The 20,864-nt window shown below is 33.6% G+C and overlaps 1 protein-coding gene across 2 annotated transcripts in view; it reads right to left on the bottom strand.

Annotated features, from left to right (window-relative positions):
• The window catches only part of ADGB (androglobin), a 99,500-nt gene that overhangs the window by 19,686 nt on the left and 58,950 nt on the right, over window positions 1–20,864 (bottom strand). The window contains exons 20-27 of one of the 2 annotated variants that reach the window (XM_053939665.1): window positions 19,391–19,558; window positions 17,299–17,437; window positions 11,631–11,765; window positions 10,192–10,285; window positions 8,516–8,650; window positions 7,504–7,657; window positions 4,233–4,420; window positions 2,543–2,727 (exon numbers count right to left, since the gene is read on the bottom strand). In XM_053939665.1, coding sequence (XP_053795640.1) covers window positions 2,543–2,727; window positions 4,233–4,420; window positions 7,504–7,657; window positions 8,516–8,650; window positions 10,192–10,285; window positions 11,631–11,765; window positions 17,299–17,437; window positions 19,391–19,558 — 1,198 coding nt within the window. Of the gene's footprint in view, window positions 1–2,542; window positions 2,728–4,232; window positions 4,421–7,503; window positions 7,658–8,515; window positions 8,651–10,191; window positions 10,286–11,630; window positions 11,820–17,298; window positions 17,438–19,390; window positions 19,559–20,864 lie in introns of both variants that reach the window. The other variant, XM_053939664.1, reaches the window with a different exon arrangement.

Raw genomic sequence — 20,864 nt, forward strand, 5'->3', positions numbered from 1 at the left:
TCTGAAAGGTATTTTTATATTTCTTAACAGGATTGTATCAGACTGCTACTGTGGAAAATAAAAGGATTGTGAGCATTCACTTGTCCATCTGTGCTTAGGCAACTGCTGTGCTTGTATCAACAAAACAAATAGTGGTTGCAATGTGTGTGTCAATATGTAAGTCCTTTATTGTCAAGCAAATAAAGTCATCTGCTACATCTCAAAAGAGACAAATGTATTCAAAATCAGTTGGTTTAATGTAGTTTTTGAGCTGTAAAAGACATTAATAGAACAGCTGTGAGCGGAGATGAATTAACAGGCCGTGGGTGGGCAGGGAGATAATGTTTTATTGGTGATGGTTGCACAATAATGTCACTTAAGAGAACTTCTGGCAACACCGTGATCAATTCCATGAGAGGCAGAACATGTGTGGTAGTGAATAAGTGTCAAATGTAGGGAGTGTATGTGGCTTAACTAACAAGATTGGTGCCAATGATATAGCAGTGTTTTCTTTTATCCTTATTCCAGGAAAACACACTTTTTTAGAGAACAAAGAACTAGTTACAGAAGGAATCTTGTTGCATTGAGTGTCAGTTGTACGAATCTTCACCTGAACTTGGAATCAGTATTCCTGAGTGTTTCTATATTGTTATTGTACAGGCCATAAAAACTTTTGACAATACCAAAGAAACATGCTTTTACAATGCCATAGATTGAACGCCTACTGAACCTAGAGACACTCAGTAGATTGGGTAATACAATACTCTCATATTGGTTATACTGAGTACATTTCACAGTATTTTCATTTAATTTGGACGCTATGAAAGATTCTATACAAAGTATCTTTGTGATATACAGGATGCATATAAATAGGAAAAGAACTTCAGTGTTAAGGCCAGTTGGTCTAGTATTGTAAAAATATAATAGTAAAAAAACCCAACAAACAGTAACAGCTTCACAGTCATTCATTCCAAATGGCAACTCTCTATATACTCTCACACTTAATGAGCATCAGAATATTCATTTCAACTTCAAATATAGCATAAAATCAAAACAAGATTTTAAAGCTACCACTGCTAAATAGGCCCTGATTCAAAAACCTTCCTATTTTCAATCAGGTTAAAGTATCAGATATTTCACTCAATAATTCAAAGTGGATTAAAATAATTTAAAATTAGCAGAAATTATTTGTATCATTGCACATTAGAGCTAGAGTATTTCTGTCTGATTTCTGAGGATATTTTGCAACGTTCTCACATATGTGTCCTGGTAGACTGGCAAAAGCAAAACACCACTTCTAGTTATTTTGCCCCATCCTCTCCCTTTCAGCATTTGCTGGAATCAATTTCTGTTCTCTGTCACTTGATTGTGCCTTTGAACTTATTTCAGTCTTCAGACTATCACCTTTGCGAGGAGACAGTCTCCCGAAACAAAGTTTCTCTTTCACTTAGAGTAACATGGCGATTTACTGCCACTACTGTGATGCTGATCCTAAGCTGAGCTATTTTATACTTTTCTCTTTCTATTTCTACCATTAAGTTTACTAGTCCACTTCCACATTCCAAAAACATTAACCAAAAATAGCTACTGATTATCTTGGTAACTCTGAGAGTTTCATGACAGGTTCTCTATGACTTCTTTTAAAAACCTAGTGTTTTCATCTGATGAATGACATTTTAAGAGCATTGTCTCCATAGGAATAATTTTTTTTTTTTACATTTCTGGTAATAACAAGGTGCAGTTGAGACAGAAATCGAGATGTTTCATAAATATTATTAAATTAATTATTTTTTCCCATAAAGCATTGGAATTTCATATTGCACATTATGCTAAAGGATCATGTTTGAAAACTCTAGAGTTCAAAATAGTGGAGGTGAGCAGAAGAAATATAATGGTATTTTGGGCTTTATCAAAGCAATAAACCAGTATTTGAACAATTTGTCTTTGCCTCAGGTTCTCAATATGCTCAAATAGGCAAACTCAGATTTATAGAAGATTTATTATTTAGAAGTCTTCATAGAAGGACTGAAGACTTTCCTATCTTACATATCTTATGTATAGTAGTGTTGCTGGAGAGTACAGTAGCAGACTTGTTGGCTTATAAACATCTGCTTTATTTAACCAAACTTGTAATTCTTATGAAGAATTAATTGTAAAATTGAAACACAAGTATAATGAATAATTCAAAATAGCACACAAATGAAATGGAAATCATTTGATTTAGAAGTGAAGTATATAGAAAACAGGAAAACAAATGTAGATTATCAAAGAAGATGGCATGGCAGTTGCCTCTAAAATCTATTATGTATAAAAGTATAATGGAGGCAGGCAGAAGGTACCTAATTTTTGTTTAAAATTACCTGAGCACTACAGGGTCCATTGTTGAAAATATGTCTAAGAATTATGTACCTCATTCAATTGTACTTATTGGTTTTGAACAGTAAAATTAAAGGTTAATGAAAAGAACAGAGAAAAATAGTATTTTCCATGATTATCTACAGTTACTGTAAGAATGTATATCCTGCAGTGAATAAAATTATTGAATATGGCATACAATACTTACACTGGGAGCTCAGAAGTGATTGATTACTCCAGAAATTAAAAACTGGGATGACTGCATTGCCCTTTCCAATGACACTTGTAATTTCCTTCTCATTATCTAGGACTTGTAGTTTGATGAACACGTCTGAATTAGAGGTTTGTACCTGCAATGTAGCAGTATGTGGTGCTGTGACCTTCACAAAATACCTAAAGAGGAAGAAAAAATTATAGCAATATAATCAACTATATCTGATCACTCTTTTTAGGAAAGTACCTAAATGTTGTGCTGAACTAGAAGCAACCACTTAAAATTGAGTTACAAATCAACTGTTTTCCTGCAATCTGATGGGCTAAGCTTCCTGTAGTGAAGTTTAATGCAGTGAATCAACAAAAAAAGCAAGTGCTGCTGCTGAAAAATGGGATTGTCTAGCTATTTTTTTTTTTCATTGCCTTATCAAATGTCCAAATAGACATTTGACAGCCTACTGTACTTTTTTTTGTTGAATACCTTTAGTCAGATTAAGGAACTGTATCATTTACTGAAGTACATGAGAGGGAAAAAAAATATTATTTGCTTTCAAAAAGGTAGGGATATCTCCTTTGATAGCAGTAGCTACTTTGGTCAGCTTAAAAGACTGTGGCATTAAAAACCAGTTGAATTAGAGTCTGAGGACAAAATTCAAATAATTGTTATGTTCAAATTGTTCAAATAATTAAATAGCTGTTATGTTGTAACCCATTGCTTTATGTATTACATGCTTTTTGTCCATAAATTCAAATTGTTATGACTAATCTCAATAAACAAGCAAAGAAACAAAAACACACAAAAAAAAATCCATCACCTTGACTTCAGCACATTTGAAGCTAAAATACATATTTTTTTTTTAAGATTGGTAACATCAGGAGGGGGGAAAGAATGAAAATCATCAAGAAAGAGAATGCTTACAAAATTTTAGTGCATTTGTTTTGTTTCCATTACATGCTTTCTTTGATTATATTGAAACTGATTCCTTCTCTTAAAGAGACTTGTATCCCAAGAATAATCCATTGGTTTGAAATATTGAAAAAGCTTTCAGGAATCAAGAGAAAACGTTTTAGAATTAACCTTCAAAATATACACAGTTAATCAGCTCTAAGCACAGGGCCTGTTGTAGTGCAATATGAAGGTCTTTGTGTAAAAACTTAAGTATAGCAATTTAGGAATAGTCAGTTCTGAATTCAGAATGGAATTTAATGAACTTTAATTAATTAAAAAGGATTAAAAAAAACTAAATCACGCTTGTTAAATATATTCTCCCAAAAGAATCAGCATGCTAAAACAAAACATATATAAAATTTTCTGCCAACACTGCAAGATGGAAATTGGTCTGATATATTGGGAAAAAAAGGTGTTTTAATACATGTTTATTCCCCAAAAGTATTATGGAATTTCAGTAATTGGCATATGGATAAGACAGAGCTTATAGAAATGCAAAACACTGAATTTTGATTTTAAAGTTACAGTCTGTTTACTTCACATATGTTCTTCATTAAGTAGTGGCAATATTTCTGAAATAACACTTTCACTAATCAAATGTTAATTTGATAGCCCATAACATTCAGATATTTGCATCAATATTCTCCCCTTTGAAGAAAGAGGAAAGAACACATTTTTCTGGTAGGGATGACCAATATAAACCCCAGAATTTATTAATTCTTCTCTCAGTATTTACCTAAACAGTAGGAACTCACTGTTGGGTATGTAATACTCTTTAAATTGTAGAGTAGAATAGGTATTATTTACAGCCTCACGAGAGAGAACTGGAAGGGCACTATGGGAGCCGATGAAGCGGAGCTTCCATTTGCCACCTGCCACAGGTTGGTCACCAGTGTGTGCTTCAGCCACAAAAGTGTATCCTTTCTGAAAGGGGAAAACAAGTCATTTTTACATGGCAATAGCACTACTCAAAAGGCACTCTGTGACTACATGCAACACACTTTTTGTCCATTACACTTATAAATATAATAAGATGTCCTTCATCAGCAAGAATCTTATAACTCCAGTCTATTCTAACTTATGGAGCATCTCTTATTTTAACAATTTATATTTGCCAAAAAGTTACATGGCAAGTTAAATCAAATTTCATCTAACTGGAAAGCTGCGAGGTAACTTCTTTTTAGGGACAGATACAACCAAAGTAATTTTCTAACCAAATTATTTGATTATTTAAAATGGTCCTTCATACTTTGGCAGTGTGAAAGTAGGAGTGGATGAGTTTGCTGCATGGAAATTTAGAGATCAGATTACTTCAGTCTTCAAATTAACATCTACCCTAATTTCATAATGCCACTGCAGATATAGCATGAAATGACAAGATATTAATCTTATTTTTATTAATATATTAAGAAAAATATTTCTAGTATTAGAAAATTCAAGTAAAAAATAGTAAAAAATGCGACACACAATTAATAAGGCTGATGCAGATTTAGGTGCTCTTTATGAATCTGGAGAATAGGAATATGAGGAGCCAGGATATAACATAAAAAGATTCAAACTTGGATTAATTTGTATTTGTGAAAATGAAGGCAATGTGAATGTGATTACTTGGAAGGCAGGGGCAGGGAAAAGGGATATAAGGAGTTAAATGGCCACTTATAATGTTGCAGGGGAACTCAGAATTAAGTCCCTTTTTCATGTAGTCTAATTAGCCCTACTAACTCCCTATTTCCAGTATTAAAATTTCATGTTCCACCGAAGAAATAGTCCAAATGAAAGATCTTTGAAAGACACTTTTTCTTTCAGTCGTCTTCTAAATTGCATTTAAAGAGATTAGCATTTACCAGAAAAAAGAGCTTTGTTGAAAAATCCTTATTATAAATAGGGTTGTGATTTCAGAACTATCCAATAATTCAGGGCTGTGGCTCCATGAATACTGAATATTTAGAATGAAACTAAAATAAATTATTCATTATTCCAATTTGTGCAACTGCAGCAGTAAGGCACTTTACAATCTTTAATCACCACAAGGTAATAGCAACCACTCAGAGTAACCATTCAGGAGAACTCACTTATTTAAACACCTAGTTAAGCACAGAGTCACAGGCCCCTCTGTTCCTATCAAGTACACCTGGAAACAGAGAAGGATTTAGCCAGATATTCAACTGCTTTCTGACAGCATGGGATGCATGAGAAGAACAAATTCTCACCATTTCTCTTGGATACCTATCTATAATGTTATACAATCTTAATGTTCACTAAAAATATTCAGAAAATTCAGACTTAGGACCAAAAGTTTGTTTTTGTGAGCACTTTGTGAATACTACAAGCAACTAGAAATCACAATAACTGAATTTTGTGTGTGGTGGGAGGATCAAGTCACTACTGAGAAATACGAAAACAGATGTCAATAACCCCATTAAATTTATGTCTCTCTTGTAAATAACCTTCAAGAGGTTTCACTACTTACTTAGATATCCTGTTACAATTCACTGTCTCTAGAATCAGAAAGGATTGTTTTCTAATATGCCACCCAAATTAACTTTATGGCAAAGTAAGATGAATCCCTTATGTTCTTCTATGTCTTGTCAAGAGAAATAATTGAGCAGTGTCCTTGCTCAAATAGACTTCTATTTTCCAGACTAAATATGGTGGTAGTGATCATTTCTTAAACTCTTATCTATGTAGGTCAGCTGAAGCTTGAGTGCTTATCTCTATCCTTTTCTACAATCTGTTCAAAAGACTTGTGAATAATAAAGAGAGTAGAATTAAAAAAAAAAAAAAAACAAAAACCAAGAACTAAAACAACTGTTTCCAGCAGTAGAAAAAAAACACACAAAAAAAATTTAACGCAACCGAAACAATCCAAATAATGCTAAGCAAGTACCCAGTTTCCATCTAGGTTGTAAAGTCTGAAAAAAGAAGACAGACTTTATTGCTAGTGTGCTGACAATCTTCATTGTCAGTCATTCTGAAATGAATTTTAATGTGTTACAGAAGTGTCTCTGCAGCAGAGTAACAGTATCTATTGACAGGATTCCTTTTTATTTCTGTTGTAAATTGCTGAGTCATATTTTAGAAGCAGAACTGGTAGGTATATTTTTTTTTAAATGATGTTTTATGTAATAATACTGACATTTAAGAATTCAGGCATACTGAATAATTTCTTGCTTGATGTACTACATCGTTGACTATTTTTTACAAAATACTGTTACAAAAAATGCAACAGATTAAAGTAATACCATTGTGTTTACTAATTGCAAAATGCCTTGTCAAAGCATCAATAGAGCTTTCAAAAGCATGTGCAGATCCACTGAAACAATAATCAACTATTTGGAAATGGGAAGAAACAAGCTAAATTGTAGAGCATAAGGTTATATACTTACTGAGGAACTCAAGAGCTCAGTGACTGAGAAATGCAATAAGAACAAGTAGAAAAATACAGCATGCCTGCACAATTCTGTTTTAATACTTTAAAAATCATTCTTTACTGCTATTAACCACATTTACTATTACAAAATATCGACCATTAGTTTAGCAAACAGTAACAAAACTGTGGGTTTAAAAGAGGACTTCTTCAACAGAGAAGAGCAGGAAACAATGAAAAGGGCCATTTTCATTAGTAATTGACAGAATCACTGAAGCTACTGTGATGTACCCATGGGAAGAAAATTCATACCCTTATAATTCCTTATGCAAAATTTTTATGACCACAAGTTAAACATTGGCACAAAGTTTACTGTGCTCAGTGTTATGCATGATGAACAGGGAAAAAAAAAACCAAAACAACAGCAGCTGGAAAAAGTACAGAGGATAAAGTAATCAAAAGTTGACTAATAAATATTCAACACAGAAGTAGATCAGTGATGGTCTTGGTTCAAACTTGCTAATAAACAAGGGTGTGCTTTTAAGTAGAACACTATGACATAGCTAAAAATCTTAACAGAATTTGGGTATTTGTTATTATTTTTTAAATTATACTTTTCACAACAACTTCTTGCATTTACCTTATTTTTGGAATAAACATGAGGTGCCACTTTGAAAAAGGCATGTAGCATTTCCTCCTGTGTGTCATTATCAAGAACATGAAGTCTACAGGAAGGGATAGCGGTAAACACCTTTGTCAATATAAACATGTCTTCTGGGACAAAAAATATTTCTCTAAAAAATAAAAATTAAATTATATTGAAATTATTTTCCCAAGTAAAAGGATATGTGCGATACAAAGCAAAAAATATTGCTATGGTTTAACCCCAGCCAGCAATTAAGTACAATGCAGCTGCTCACTCACTCTCCACACCCAACCTACCTGAGGGAACGAATCAGAAAGAAAATATAAATCTTGTGTGTTAAGAACAGTTTAACAATAGAAAAAAAAAATATACTAATAAATATTCTAATAGTATGAATATTTTTAACAATTAGGAGAGGGAGAGAGAGTAACAGAACCAAAAAGAAATCAATGATGCTCAATATAATTGGTGTCCACCCACTGACCAATGCCCAGCCTGTTCCTGAGCAGTGATCAGCCCCCTTTCAGGTAATCATCCCCCAATTTATATACAGAACATGACATTCTCTGGTATGGAACATCCCTTTGGTCACTTCAGGACAGCTGTGTTGGCTGTGCTTCCTCCCAGATTTTTGTGCACCTCCTCAATGGCAGAGTGTGAGACCCTGAAAAGTCCTTTGCTTGGGGTATGCACTCAACAACTAAAACATGAGTGTGTTATCAATATTGTTATCACACTAAATCCAAATACACTGCACTCTACCAGCTACTAGGAAGAAAATGAAGAAATTAAGAAGAAAATTAACTCTATTTCAGCAATAGCCAGAACAAGTACATGCCAGAATTTAAGGAAAGCAGACAGATAAGTAAGTTTTTAAGCAGGTTAGTGAAAAAAACTGTGTATTAATTCTAGTATTAATTCTATCTTAGAGGTCTCTTCCAACCTCATTATTCTGTGATTCTGTGATAGTCCCCCATAAGAGTTCTAAGGGCTCTGTGAAACTCACCTGAAAACCAGAAACCAGGCATTTGGTGGTTGATCAGCATATGTTACTGCATAGTCAGTGAAATACATCTTACACCATTCATCTTCATAACAAGGAAACTTTTCAACTGAATTACAGTTTCTTTTAAATATTTCTCTGGAAAGCAGAAAACAAGATAAAGACTTCAATCTAATCAGGATGGCATATATATATACGACTTTTACTTATGCTCATCATGAAGAGCACTACTTTGTGCATGAATGTAAAACAACATAAAATGTGTTACTAATGTTTCTCTAGTAGTTGTTCACTCTTAAGTAATAAAAATCATGGAGGGATCAGTTCTTTCTGACCTCATGGCAAATATATACACATATTTCTATCCATCAGTCTACCTGTGACTACAGCTGCTTCTAATATCCCAAGATGTTATGGCATCTACAGAACTTTGCCTCTTTCTTTTTCCTTTTATTTTTTTTTTTTTTGTTTAATGAATATCAGCATAACTTCACTTTCTTTATATTAAGTTGTCATCTTAAAGCTGTGGAATCATTAGGAGATTAAAATCCTTCATTTAGTTTTAAAACTTTTTGGAACAACAAAGGAATAAAAGCAAAACTTATTGGCCAAGGTACTAGATTGTTATGTTAAATGGTAATCTGTTAGCTGTTAAAAAAATTAAGCACAAGCACATTAGCATGATTTTAACACTCAAGTGTATCCCTGAGGACAATGCTTATGAACCCCATAAGTTTTGTATGTCTGAAGGCAGGCTAAAAACTGCATCTCATCTTTGCTGATGTAGAAATGCTACAAATCTAAAATGGATGGCTAATATTTGGAACAAGGCTGTAGTTGCAGAGTCCTGATCCCATCAATGTACACAGGATTTACAAGATTAGAAACACTAAAAGGTGAAATGAAATTATAGCTGGTGTGAGTGTTGCTCAAATTGCTGGTTATAAGGAGTGAGGATTTATATCCACAGGCAGTAATTATTGCCAGTTTTCACTCCTCACCCCTGGAAGAACTGATTTACTGCTAGATCAGTTGTGCGAACACTTGCAGAGAGATTTTTGGAGGACTTAATGGAAATACGTGATCCCCAGAGTGTTAGGCTTGAAAATGACTTAATGAACACTGTTGAAATTAGAATAGCCATCTTTCCAAAAGCTGTAATAAAATATCAGGGAAAGCATAGAAATACACTACTACATTTCTACTACCTAGAAATACATCTACTTCAAGCAACTGAAACAAAAAAGTCCCCTGTTGAGATAATAAACTGTGTACAATTACACAGTAAAGCTATCTTCTTCCTACTGTCAATCATGATTGCTTAACAGATAGCACAAATCAAAAAGTTTCCTTAAATCAACTGGTTAACTGCTTACTAAGCAAACAGTATCAGATCTATACTTACAGAGCAGCCTACCAAATACTAAAAAAATTAAATACATGCAAAAGGTAATATTTTAGATCCAAAAAATCAGAAAAAAAACAGTAACATATCTAAAAATTATATTTTGCTCATGTAGGGTACACAGAATAAAGCATATTTAGTAAAAAACATTTAATCCCTTCCATCAGGGTTTTGTAATTTTGACACTAATAATGCTCTTACCATGCTTATTTTGTGAAAAAACAGTTTATGACAACTGCCTGCAATAAAATAGTTTGATTTACTGCATGATTACCTTAACAACATTACAGCATACTGTTCAAAATTTAACTCAATCATAGTCCACAGGTTTTTCAAAGTTTCTTCAACATCAGTGTTTTCTTTAGTACCTAGAGATAAGTTACAAAATATAACATCCAAGTTTGCTATTGTTCTAAATTTACACCTGCCAAATACTTCTGAAAAAAAATCACTTGTACGAGTAAATTGCTTTATTTATTTGGAGTTTTACAGAAGTCTCACTGAGCTGAAAACTGTATTTTTCTTTGACAGAGTATATTCCATTCATCACCATCTTTGTACTTTTCAGCACACCTACAACTGCAAAAATCATGCGATCAATACTTTCTCCAATTTACATTTTTTTTTTCACTGTAACATGTTGTAGTGATATTTGGCAATCTCTGTCCTCAGAGAATATGCTATTTAACTCCCAGAAGCTTTCATCTGTCGATACCAGTAAGGGGTAGGGACGCACCTAAACTATCTGTGTAGCTAACAGGAAAAGAATTAGGCAGCTCCAATGGGTAATTCACTCCATCCGTGTTGGATAATTCACATAACAGGATGTGTTGTCATGTCAAAGTGTCTGCTTCTATACATAGAATACAGATGAAGACTTAGAATAAAAGTTTTCAGTAGAACAATACAAATCTTGGTTTATTCCAATAAATACCTTATCCTTTTAAAAATAAATGTCACTTTTCTAACTTGAATGTGTCCGGATTCAAGTCACAAACTTTGAATCTCAGACTAAAGATGTTCTTGTTAACCTTTGGATATCAGCCTAAAGGCACCTAAAAATTATAGCAAAGTCTTTTCTTATCTGGGCTTTCTGAAATTACAAACTGACAACCTGTAAGTACATGGCCTATATTTAATCCTAATCCTTACAACTCTACTCAGAATTTTGCGGTTGTTATCTTTCTTTCTTCCTGCACTGTGGACACTGCACTTGGACACAGTATTCCAGCTGAGACAATAGAATTGCTGAACAGGAAATAAGCTACAAATCCTGAACTGCTATACAAGATTCCTCTATCTGTATGCACAAGAATGATGGATAGTATCAGTACAGTATCTTTGGAGTAGAGCATTAGACTGATACTGTGTGTGTTCCACTGACTATCCATTATGATACTTAGGTTCTTGTATGATTTCCTTTACATTTCCAGAAAAAAACCCTAACATTTAGCCCAGCTCTGACCTAAATCTACGTTAATATAAATTCTGGTTTAGTATCTATACAAATCTAGGCAGGTGTATCTTTCAGATACTTTTTTGTATCTTATGTGCTAACTGAGTGGTTAGGTGTACTTAAGAGAACTACAAGTTCTATTTCATTAGTTTCAGTTAATTTTATCTAGATATTAATTAGTAAAAATCTCTTTACAGTGAAGATTTTAATAAGATGAAGTATGAAACATTTTTGAAAAGCATTTTTAAAGGACACACCTGGTTCTCTGCTCTTCAGTATTTTCCTAATATAGGTCCCTCGCCAGATGGCTTGAATTTTGAGAGCTGCTGCTTCTTCTTCAGATGTGGGAGTTTGATTCTCACAACTACTAAGGGTTTTCTCCTCACTGCTCTCTGAAGGATTGGAAGAATGAGTAACATCAACAAAGCTGGAAGCCCTGTAGCTGCCTGTAACAAATTTAAAAAGGGAAACCCCCCCCCCAAAAAAAAAACCAAAAAAAAACAAAAACCAAAAAAAAAAAAAAAAAAAAAAAAAAAAAAAAAAAACAAGAGAGACTGATTTCAAGCATAAATCTTCTATGATGAAAATATCACTCTTTCAATTTTTTTTAATCATAAGTTGGAGAAAATATACTGTATAATTACACCAAGTCAAAATGTCAGCTATTTTGCTAATTACAAACATCAAATAATTTGATTTTTCTCCCCATGGACAGCTATTGCGGGACATTTTTAAAAATCACATCTCCTACTGTAATTTCAAAATGTTCTTCCAAACATGAACCAAGAGGATTTGATACACTAAAGCCTGACTCTGTGTGCAGCTTAAAAGAGCTTCACAAGATGTTGATTACTTTTGTCTCTCAATCTGGTAATTTTATTAAATAATAATTTCAACACCAGTGTTGTTCAAAACATTTTGTTTAACCTTTACAAAGGAGCCACAGAATAAGGGTAAGTTCTATGATAAAGGGAGAGTTCATTTATCTGACTGACTTTATGTTACCAAGGATTTTCAAAGTGCAACAGAAATTAGTGGGTTCTGACAGGTTAGCAATGAGGTCTTTGAAGGCATTGTTGCCTAGAAATTAGCATCCTGGGAGCTATCAGCACCAGGACTTAGGGAAGGGCTTGGGGAGTAACATTCCCAGGGGCCAGTGCCAGAGGGGTAGTTTGGAACTGCACACATATGAAAAAAAGGGAGCAAGACAGCGTGATAGGAAGGAAACAATGCTGCAAAAGGAAGTACCAATAAACAAAAGGAAGAGGAATCTGCTTGAAAAATGTAGACAACATTGCAGGCAAACAAGCTATCTTAAGATATTGCTTTCATCAGCCAGATCACACATTTCAATCTAATCACTTTTACTCAATATTGCTAAATCTGGTTGTGTTCTTAAACCATCATTTCTAGTCAGTATTGCATTTCCAAACCCTAGAAAGCCTCTTTAATGTTTGGGGACTAGAAGATCACAACCCCACTTCATTAGAAACCACATAAGAAGTCAACAATATGAATGCACAACCACTTTTGTAAAACTGACACATATACTCAATCACAGAATAACTCAGACCTGAGTGGACCACTGAAGGTCATCTGGTCCAATGCCACATCCAAAGCCAGATGAATTTAGAACAGGTTTCTCCTATTCTTGAATAAATGTCCAGTCAATTTTTTAATACATCCATAGCAATGGAGACTCCCTAATTTAAGTAGGCATTCTTTTCCAGTTTTTGATTGGCCTCATAGTGAAAAAAGTTTTCCTAATATCCAGCTGGAATTTAACACGTTCTAAGATGTGCTCTGTCTGTGCATCTCTGGAAAGGTTTTGGCTCTCCCATTCATTCATCACTGTAACACACTTCAAAATTAATTTGTTCAATCTACAACCTGTCTACTTTACAATTAAGTAACCCTGTGGCAAGATAACTTCTGACTCCACTAATCATTGTCTTCATGGAAGGGAAATAGACTTTGATTTTCAGCTTGTGCTTTGGCTCAGAAAAATTAGTTCTGCTGCACAGCCTACATTCCTCATATAAGGCAAAATAACGTATTATAAAGTAACAGTTGTATACATGTGAACACACATATACGCAGATTGACCTCATAGGTAAGAATATCCTAACATGGAGCAGGAATCAATAATATAGAAAAGTAAATACAAAAAGTATTGGTATGGTGTTGTCCTGTAAACCAGCTGAAAACTTCATCCACTGGTGGGCTCTCTAACTAGAAGTAAATACCTGTAACTCTAGAAATAAAACATTTCATTTGTGAGGAGAAAGAATATAGGGATATACAGTAAATTAGTTAAATGTTAAACTGTTTCTGAAAACAGAAATATAAAAAATTTGTATGGACTGTCACACAAAAATCAATTCTATTTATAGAAACTGTCAAAAGTTACCACAGATCAGGCCAAAACCCAAATATTATGAGTATATATTCCTAAAGTATATATTCCGAAGGAGGTTTTTTTTTGTTCTAAATTTTTTAAAAAATATCAGAAGAACAAAAATACTTTTCTTTGCAACATTTAAGGCAAAATAATGAGGTCTTAATTAAACACTCTGATTTTTCAAGGCTTTTTTTACTTAACATTTCTTAATATTTTTTCTTATAAGCAGAGAAATGTATACTGTGAAATGCTTTGAATCAATCTTGAACTAGTGAATGCTTTAAGTCCATCACTATTGAACTAATGGATGTATCAAATTTGACATTATGATTGAAAACAGATTTTTCAAAAATCTCTGACACACCTTAGCTGTTAATCAGAAGACACTGTGCTAGTAATAAAACTGAGGCTTTCAAAGCAGCCTAGCAAGACACTGTTCACCATAAAATCACTGCAGTTCCTGAAGGCAATGTAGGAATGATTTTTTAAAAAAAGGGGTATTTTGCATGTACTCAAGAGGCATTTTACATATTCAACCAAATAATGTCAAACTTTTCCTCCCCCCTTACTGGAACTCAAGTTCAAATCCAAAGTGCAAGAAGAAACAAATATTCAGAATTCTCTTTTCAGTCATACAATGCAACACAACACAACCATATAATCAATCATCTTAATCTATGTTTCTGGAGGAGAGAGAAGCTTGTTCTGAAAAAGAACTGAGCAGGACTTTCCAAATACAGTTTCACAGTCAAGATAAGCTTATCAAGAACAGCTTGACTTCTAGATAAAATTTCAGACCAGAAGGTTTTAAGAGAACTATACACAAAGGGCACTCTACTTCCTACTTCAAAGTTGCAATGTATCCATGAGAAAGAAAAGTAGCCCCTGAAATGTGCCTAAATGACTGTTAATTGATTGAGACTCTTGAAAATCAGGGCCACAAACCTCCACTGACTCACTATTGGGCCCAATGAAACCACGACAAGGTAAACAAAGAACATGTGCAACAGAGAGCAGGCAGGCATCCTGATATGCTTCCTTTCCAGGAAACATCACATAACTCTATAAATTCAGTACCTCATGATTGCCCAAAGTTCTGCAGGGCCCCTTTATTCACTCTCCTCCCAGAATGCAACAGAAGAGCCATGCCATGGGGAAGCACTCAGCTTCAGATACTTCCATCGTTTTTTCATATGTTCACATGGCACAGTCTCCCATTTGTTTCTTGTGGCTCTTCTGCTAATTGCTCCTTGGGGATGGATGATACTTGGCAGTCAAATAAATATGACTAGATCATTTTCAGGATGGCTTCTCAGAAACCTTTGTAGGCATGACCACTAACTGCAGTAAATTGTAATATCCTTGCCCTTGCTAAATCTTGAGATTAATTCAGCACACTGTGGAAAATCAATATGCCAATATAAAATGGAGGTACTCTTTCAAAAAAATGCACATTTGACCTGATATACTTGCAGACCCAGATGACAAAAATATTTCATTCATCTGTTATGGTAGTTTACACTAATGTCTCTTAGGTTCCAAAGCATTATAACCTCAGGTCCTGAGCAACTAACCTGACAATGCAGCAGTGCTAATGTGGGGGCAGGGCATTCAGCTGATGCCAATCCTTCAAGGCCTTTCTACAATGCAGTTTTCAACTGGTATTTCCTGCTACCTACCTCTTTTTCCCTGATAGTTCACTTGGTTTATGCTTTATTTCTTTAGGTTTCTGGATGGAACCTGAACAAAAGCATTCATTTACTCCAAAGAAACCTGTATTAAGCAGGGCAAAATGTCAACTAAGGTCAAAAAATGTTCAATATCAATAAAACCAAAGGGAAACAATTACCTTTCCAGTCCAATAGGGATCTCTTGTAATTTAATTTTAGAAAAGCAAATAATTTAAAAGGATATATTGGACACTGGAAGAAACAAAACTGAAACAGAACTTTCTTTCTCCATATATTTATTCCACTTTTTTCATTCACTGCCCAACTCCTAAAAACTATTCTGTCACAGTGGATCTCATACTTTAGTAATTTATATGAGATCTTTGCTACAACCTGTCAACTGTGCTAATTATTCAAATCTATTTTAAAAATGTCTTCTAATGCTGACAAGTGTTTAAGGGTTTTTTTTTTTTTGGAAAGCAGAAATCAGTAGCGCAGTCATATTTAAAAAAATGTGACAGGTGTTGTTTACTTTAAGTGGTTTGATAAATGTCAATATGCTGACCCTTGTAACATACTCTTGTCATGAGATGCAAATCTCTGAAAAATACCTGATGTCTCACAGGAAGAATAACCTTCCGAAGAGAGGAGAGTCAGAGGAAAGTTCCCAGTAAAGAGAGACAAGTATACGTGCTTCTAAGCGTTTTCTTAATAGGACAAAAGTATTACAACATTCTGTCAATAAAGATATTTGTTTACATTTGAATTCAGTTTTTTATACTATTTTTCCAGAATAAACTGACTAATCAAAAGAAAGTTAGTATCATTTTGTCTGATCAAGTAGAAACACTTTATTCTGTAAGTTCACAATAGACACAGAAAAAGCTAAATCCTCATAAAAAACTTTCAAATAGTGATCATGTCTCATCCCACCAATCAGATAAATTATTTTTCTGTTGTGATATGAAACCATATACATAAGGCTTTTATTGGTAACTTAAATGCTAACATTAATAGATTAAAAAGTTATAGAGACTGAAAAATAAGTCCTAAAATGGAAAAGAGCCATATATTTGGTTGCCAGGCAAACTTACTTCTAACTGTGTAAAACTCCAGCCTGCATAAAAGAATGAAGCAAAGAAACAGTGGGAAGAGAATTATTCCTGCTTGTAATAAATATGTTAGCCTTCCAATGGCTCCTCCCAGAGTATGTTCAGGTACACAGCACACCCTGACCACAGGCTGGAGAAGAAGCAGTTGGTGCTGTAGCCAGTTCCACACATGGGTATAACCAGCCAGCCAATTAGCCAGGCACCACAGCAATTACTCAAATAACAATCTTAAAAAACAAGCAAGCAAGCAAGCAAGCAAGACAACAAGAATTTAAATACCCCTCCCCCCAAAAACAAAACAAAAAGCTCTCAACCTAACACTAAGAAATAGTTGAACTTTCAATTAAGGCACTAACTTGAGTCTACATTCACTCTCATGTTCTGAACAATATAGGCATTTAAGGTCTTTTCAGCTGAAAATTTGAACGGAAGTTATGAGGTGCAGTACAACAGGTAAAAAATGCAGATGTGTGTTAATGTTTGTCAATACTGACAAATGCAACTCAAAGACGACCATGGGCAGTATTATAAATTAACAAAGGGTAAACAGACTTTCTGTAACAAAGGATCATTTCTATTCTGAGATGAGCCTCAGATGTCCTCTCAACAGTAAAAAATCTTAGGCTTAAAAATTAACTGTGACTACTTAAGCAAGAAAAAACAAGAAAAGAGAAGAGTTGGCTTCCCTGAAAATAAGAATGGGCAGACGTATTTGAAGTGATTAGCAATATCAATACATTACCTGAAAACACAGTGTCATCCCCAGAAATATCAGTGTCTTTAAAATCCAAAGTAAAGGACCTGAAGGCAAATTTATATCTGTAAAGATCCTTCTTGTCTAATACATATTCAATCAAATACCAAAATGCATTATTGAAAACCTAAAATCAGAAAGACAAAAAGCATTCAATAATTCATTTATAAAGATTGATTTATATTGCTTCAAAAACTGTTTCCCTCTTCTCTTACCATGTATAAATGAAATCTTTAACTTCCTCTAACAAATACTGTATCTGAAAATTAATCCCAATTGTAGGACTATAATCCTTCAAGACAACAACAGAGAGAAAACCTGTTTCATGCCTGGCCTATAAAGAAAATAGGACTCTACAGTGTGTTCATCACTCAGAAACGTCCTAGTTTATGTGTAGGGGGTTGATGGCTGCATACCAGAGGACAGAAGAACATATTATAATTGCTATAATGACAATGGGAGCTCTAAACTCAAGGTTTCAGAATAGAGACAGGAAACTGAATGGGAATCCTTTTGGGATTAGGAGGTGCCACAGTATCAGAAGATTTCGCTCTATTTTTATGCTTTGACACATTGATTCTCTTTAAAGAGCAGAAATCTAGTATTTTCCTCCCCCATTCCTAGTAGATGGGAATTTTAGAGCATGCTTTACAGAACTTGTTTCATAATCTGAGTTAAAGAACATAGTAACAACTTACTGGAAAAGACAAGATTTTCTATTTCATTGTCCTTGGTTTCAGATTTTTCTGCTTTCTGGAAACATATTTTATGTATTTTAATACTAACAAACATGTCCTTTATTTTTAAAATTGTAAAACTAGGGAAGAAAGAATATAGTAATCCTTTCTTGTATTCAGAACAATTTTTCACTCTTTATATTAAAGACAGATAATTTCCATATTTTCATCCTTGAATCACTGGCACTTACTGCCTTTCATTTATCTAATTTCTGTCTTTTTATTCTTTTTCAGCTATACGTTGGTCTTCTTAGAAGGGGAAAAGTTAAGGGATATGTGTGTTTGCAACTACAGAATTTTTCTTAAGGTCTCAAAATTTTGCACATATTTCACATGAGCATATGCATTTAAAATTTGTTTATTCCATTCCTGAGTTCAAACCATTTTTTTTCCTGGTGAACTTGGCATGTAAATTACCTCTTTCATTAGTGGTTCACCTGTAATCTTTGTTCCTTAATTCTGTTATTTTGCTGAATTTGAGCTGGTATCCAGCCCATGTATAAAAGTGCTAGTGTTCTAATTTTTAATATCAGTGATTATAAAAATATTAAACCCTTTTTTCTTTCCAGTCTTCTAAACTACACATAAAAAGTCTAAACTGCATGATCTTTCTAGTACTTTTACAAAAATAAAAGAATCTTGAATATATAAAATACTGACTTTAGAAAAATCAAGTTATAGTAATATGATCAACATTTGCATACACATAAAAATTAGTGTTATCTTCTACAAAAATGATTTGTTGCAATCTTTTTATAATATTGAAAAGCTATAGCATATAGATCTATCAGAAAAGTGTAATATTTTCATCATGTATCTTTAATTTATTGTACATAGAGAGCAGAAAAGTTAAATAAGAATGCTGTAGTTTCAAGAAACAGAGAAAAACAACTTGGAATACTGTGAGTGAAAGAACTGATTACTCTCTTCAGAAAGATAAGCTGTAATGTTTTCCTGTTCCATCAACATTAGTCACAGAAAGCAACCACTGGACTTTTCTGCATTTCAGGTAGTATCTTTCAAATTCAAAATGAAGTTGTAAATAAACACAGCTCATGCTTTCTGCCTCAAAGTATGCTAAACTAGATTGACAATAATAGACTTAATTTACAATCTGCTACTATGTGCACATTGAAATTTTTCTTCTTAAAAGAAGATAATTATCATACAGTTGCAAGTTATGTCATTTGGGCTTACACTTTATAATGAATGCCACATTCATAGTATGCAGGTGGTCCTTGTTAAGTGCAAAGGCATTGTTTTGAAGAGGATAATGACAATGTGAAGCAGTTATCCAGTTTCTATAGCTTTTAGATATGCGTTCATTCAAACTATTTGCTCACCTTGCTGTTTTCTTCAGCTATTTTAGCATCATGGAGCCCAGGAGGACAATAAGCTACTTCCAATTCCTTCAAGGCTTTAGGAAGCTCATCCTTACTGCTGTAATTATTTATCACATTTCCAACAGCTCTCAGGATAGCTGTAGCCTGTTCTATAAATCGATAGCTCTCCTGAGGAAAGAGAATGAAGCAACCATTGTTAGAAAGATTGCTTTAAGATTTTCTTTGGTTTTCTTTCTGGGCCATGACAGAATACAAGCTTTTTTTCTGTGATCAAGTACAGAAGTTTTGGGATTCATTCAGTTGTTCTTAATATTACAAACTGTAATTTATGTCTCTGATAGTCAAAAGCATATCAACTTCTCACTGATTTTAGCCAGTGAAATAAATAATAGGCACCATAAGATATATCTATTAATTGTTTTATATATATTATATATATTTATATATATATATATATAAATATATATGTGTATACTTATATATTTACATATTAAATTTATATATTAATTGTTTTATTTTTCCTATACCATTAGTCCTAGGAAATTTAATCAATAATAAAATCCATATAGAAACTTTCTACTGCAGTGATAATAGTGACGGCTGAAGTGCTCAGCATCTTCTGTTATGCAAAGACAAATTAGTATTAGTATCCTGCTGAAAGCAATGATCAAATATATGCTGTCTAAAACATCAATAATCTTCATCAGGATTTCTGTGCAAGAATGTAGAAGCTTTCCTGCAAACGACAGCCTGCAGATAAGTTGTTTCAAAAAGAAGTATAGGGAAAACCCAAGGATAAAATTATGCTTTATTTTCAAGATGAGAAATAGCTTTTTATCCAAAAATTGAAGGTAAGCGGATAGTACAGCCACAAGACATTTTTAATGATCCGACTTCTTATATTTCAACTTCTTTACCACAATAAATGTGATAAATTTGCACAAGCTGTTTTAGTGTTCTATTCTTAGGAGATAGAATCTACACTACTATGTAAATTGGTTGTTACACTCACCTTTTAAAACGTTTTTGCACAAATGTTCTCTAGAAAATATATTCCCTCCGTTCAGGGACTTCAACAAATATTTGGGCCTACTGCTTGCTAGAGAAACCTTGAAAATATGGATGACAGTGGTGTCTGTCTGGATTACGGACAACGAAGAACAAAAGCTGTAGTAAATTCTCCCCTGGGCCTCTTATCTCAGCTATGAAAAGTTGTTTGATTAAACTGTTCATTTTAGAAATAAAAGCTGCTCTCAGACCTGGTGAGTAATATGCAATCTCATGGGACTGAACATACTTCACTGATGTAAGGTTTTATTTAAATAGGCAGGTATTTTTTAATATTAGTTAATATTTATACTTGTATTTTATGACCTGCCTCAAAGAGTGAGTTATACCCTACCCTGGCATATGTATTTCAACAAGAGCATTTTCCACATTTTATGCTGCATTTCTATGTAAATCACAATACCTC

This window comes from Vidua chalybeata, chromosome 3, assembly GCF_026979565.1.
Source record: "Vidua chalybeata isolate OUT-0048 chromosome 3, bVidCha1 merged haplotype, whole genome shotgun sequence".
NCBI classification, from domain to species: domain Eukaryota; kingdom Metazoa; phylum Chordata; class Aves; order Passeriformes; family Viduidae; genus Vidua; species Vidua chalybeata.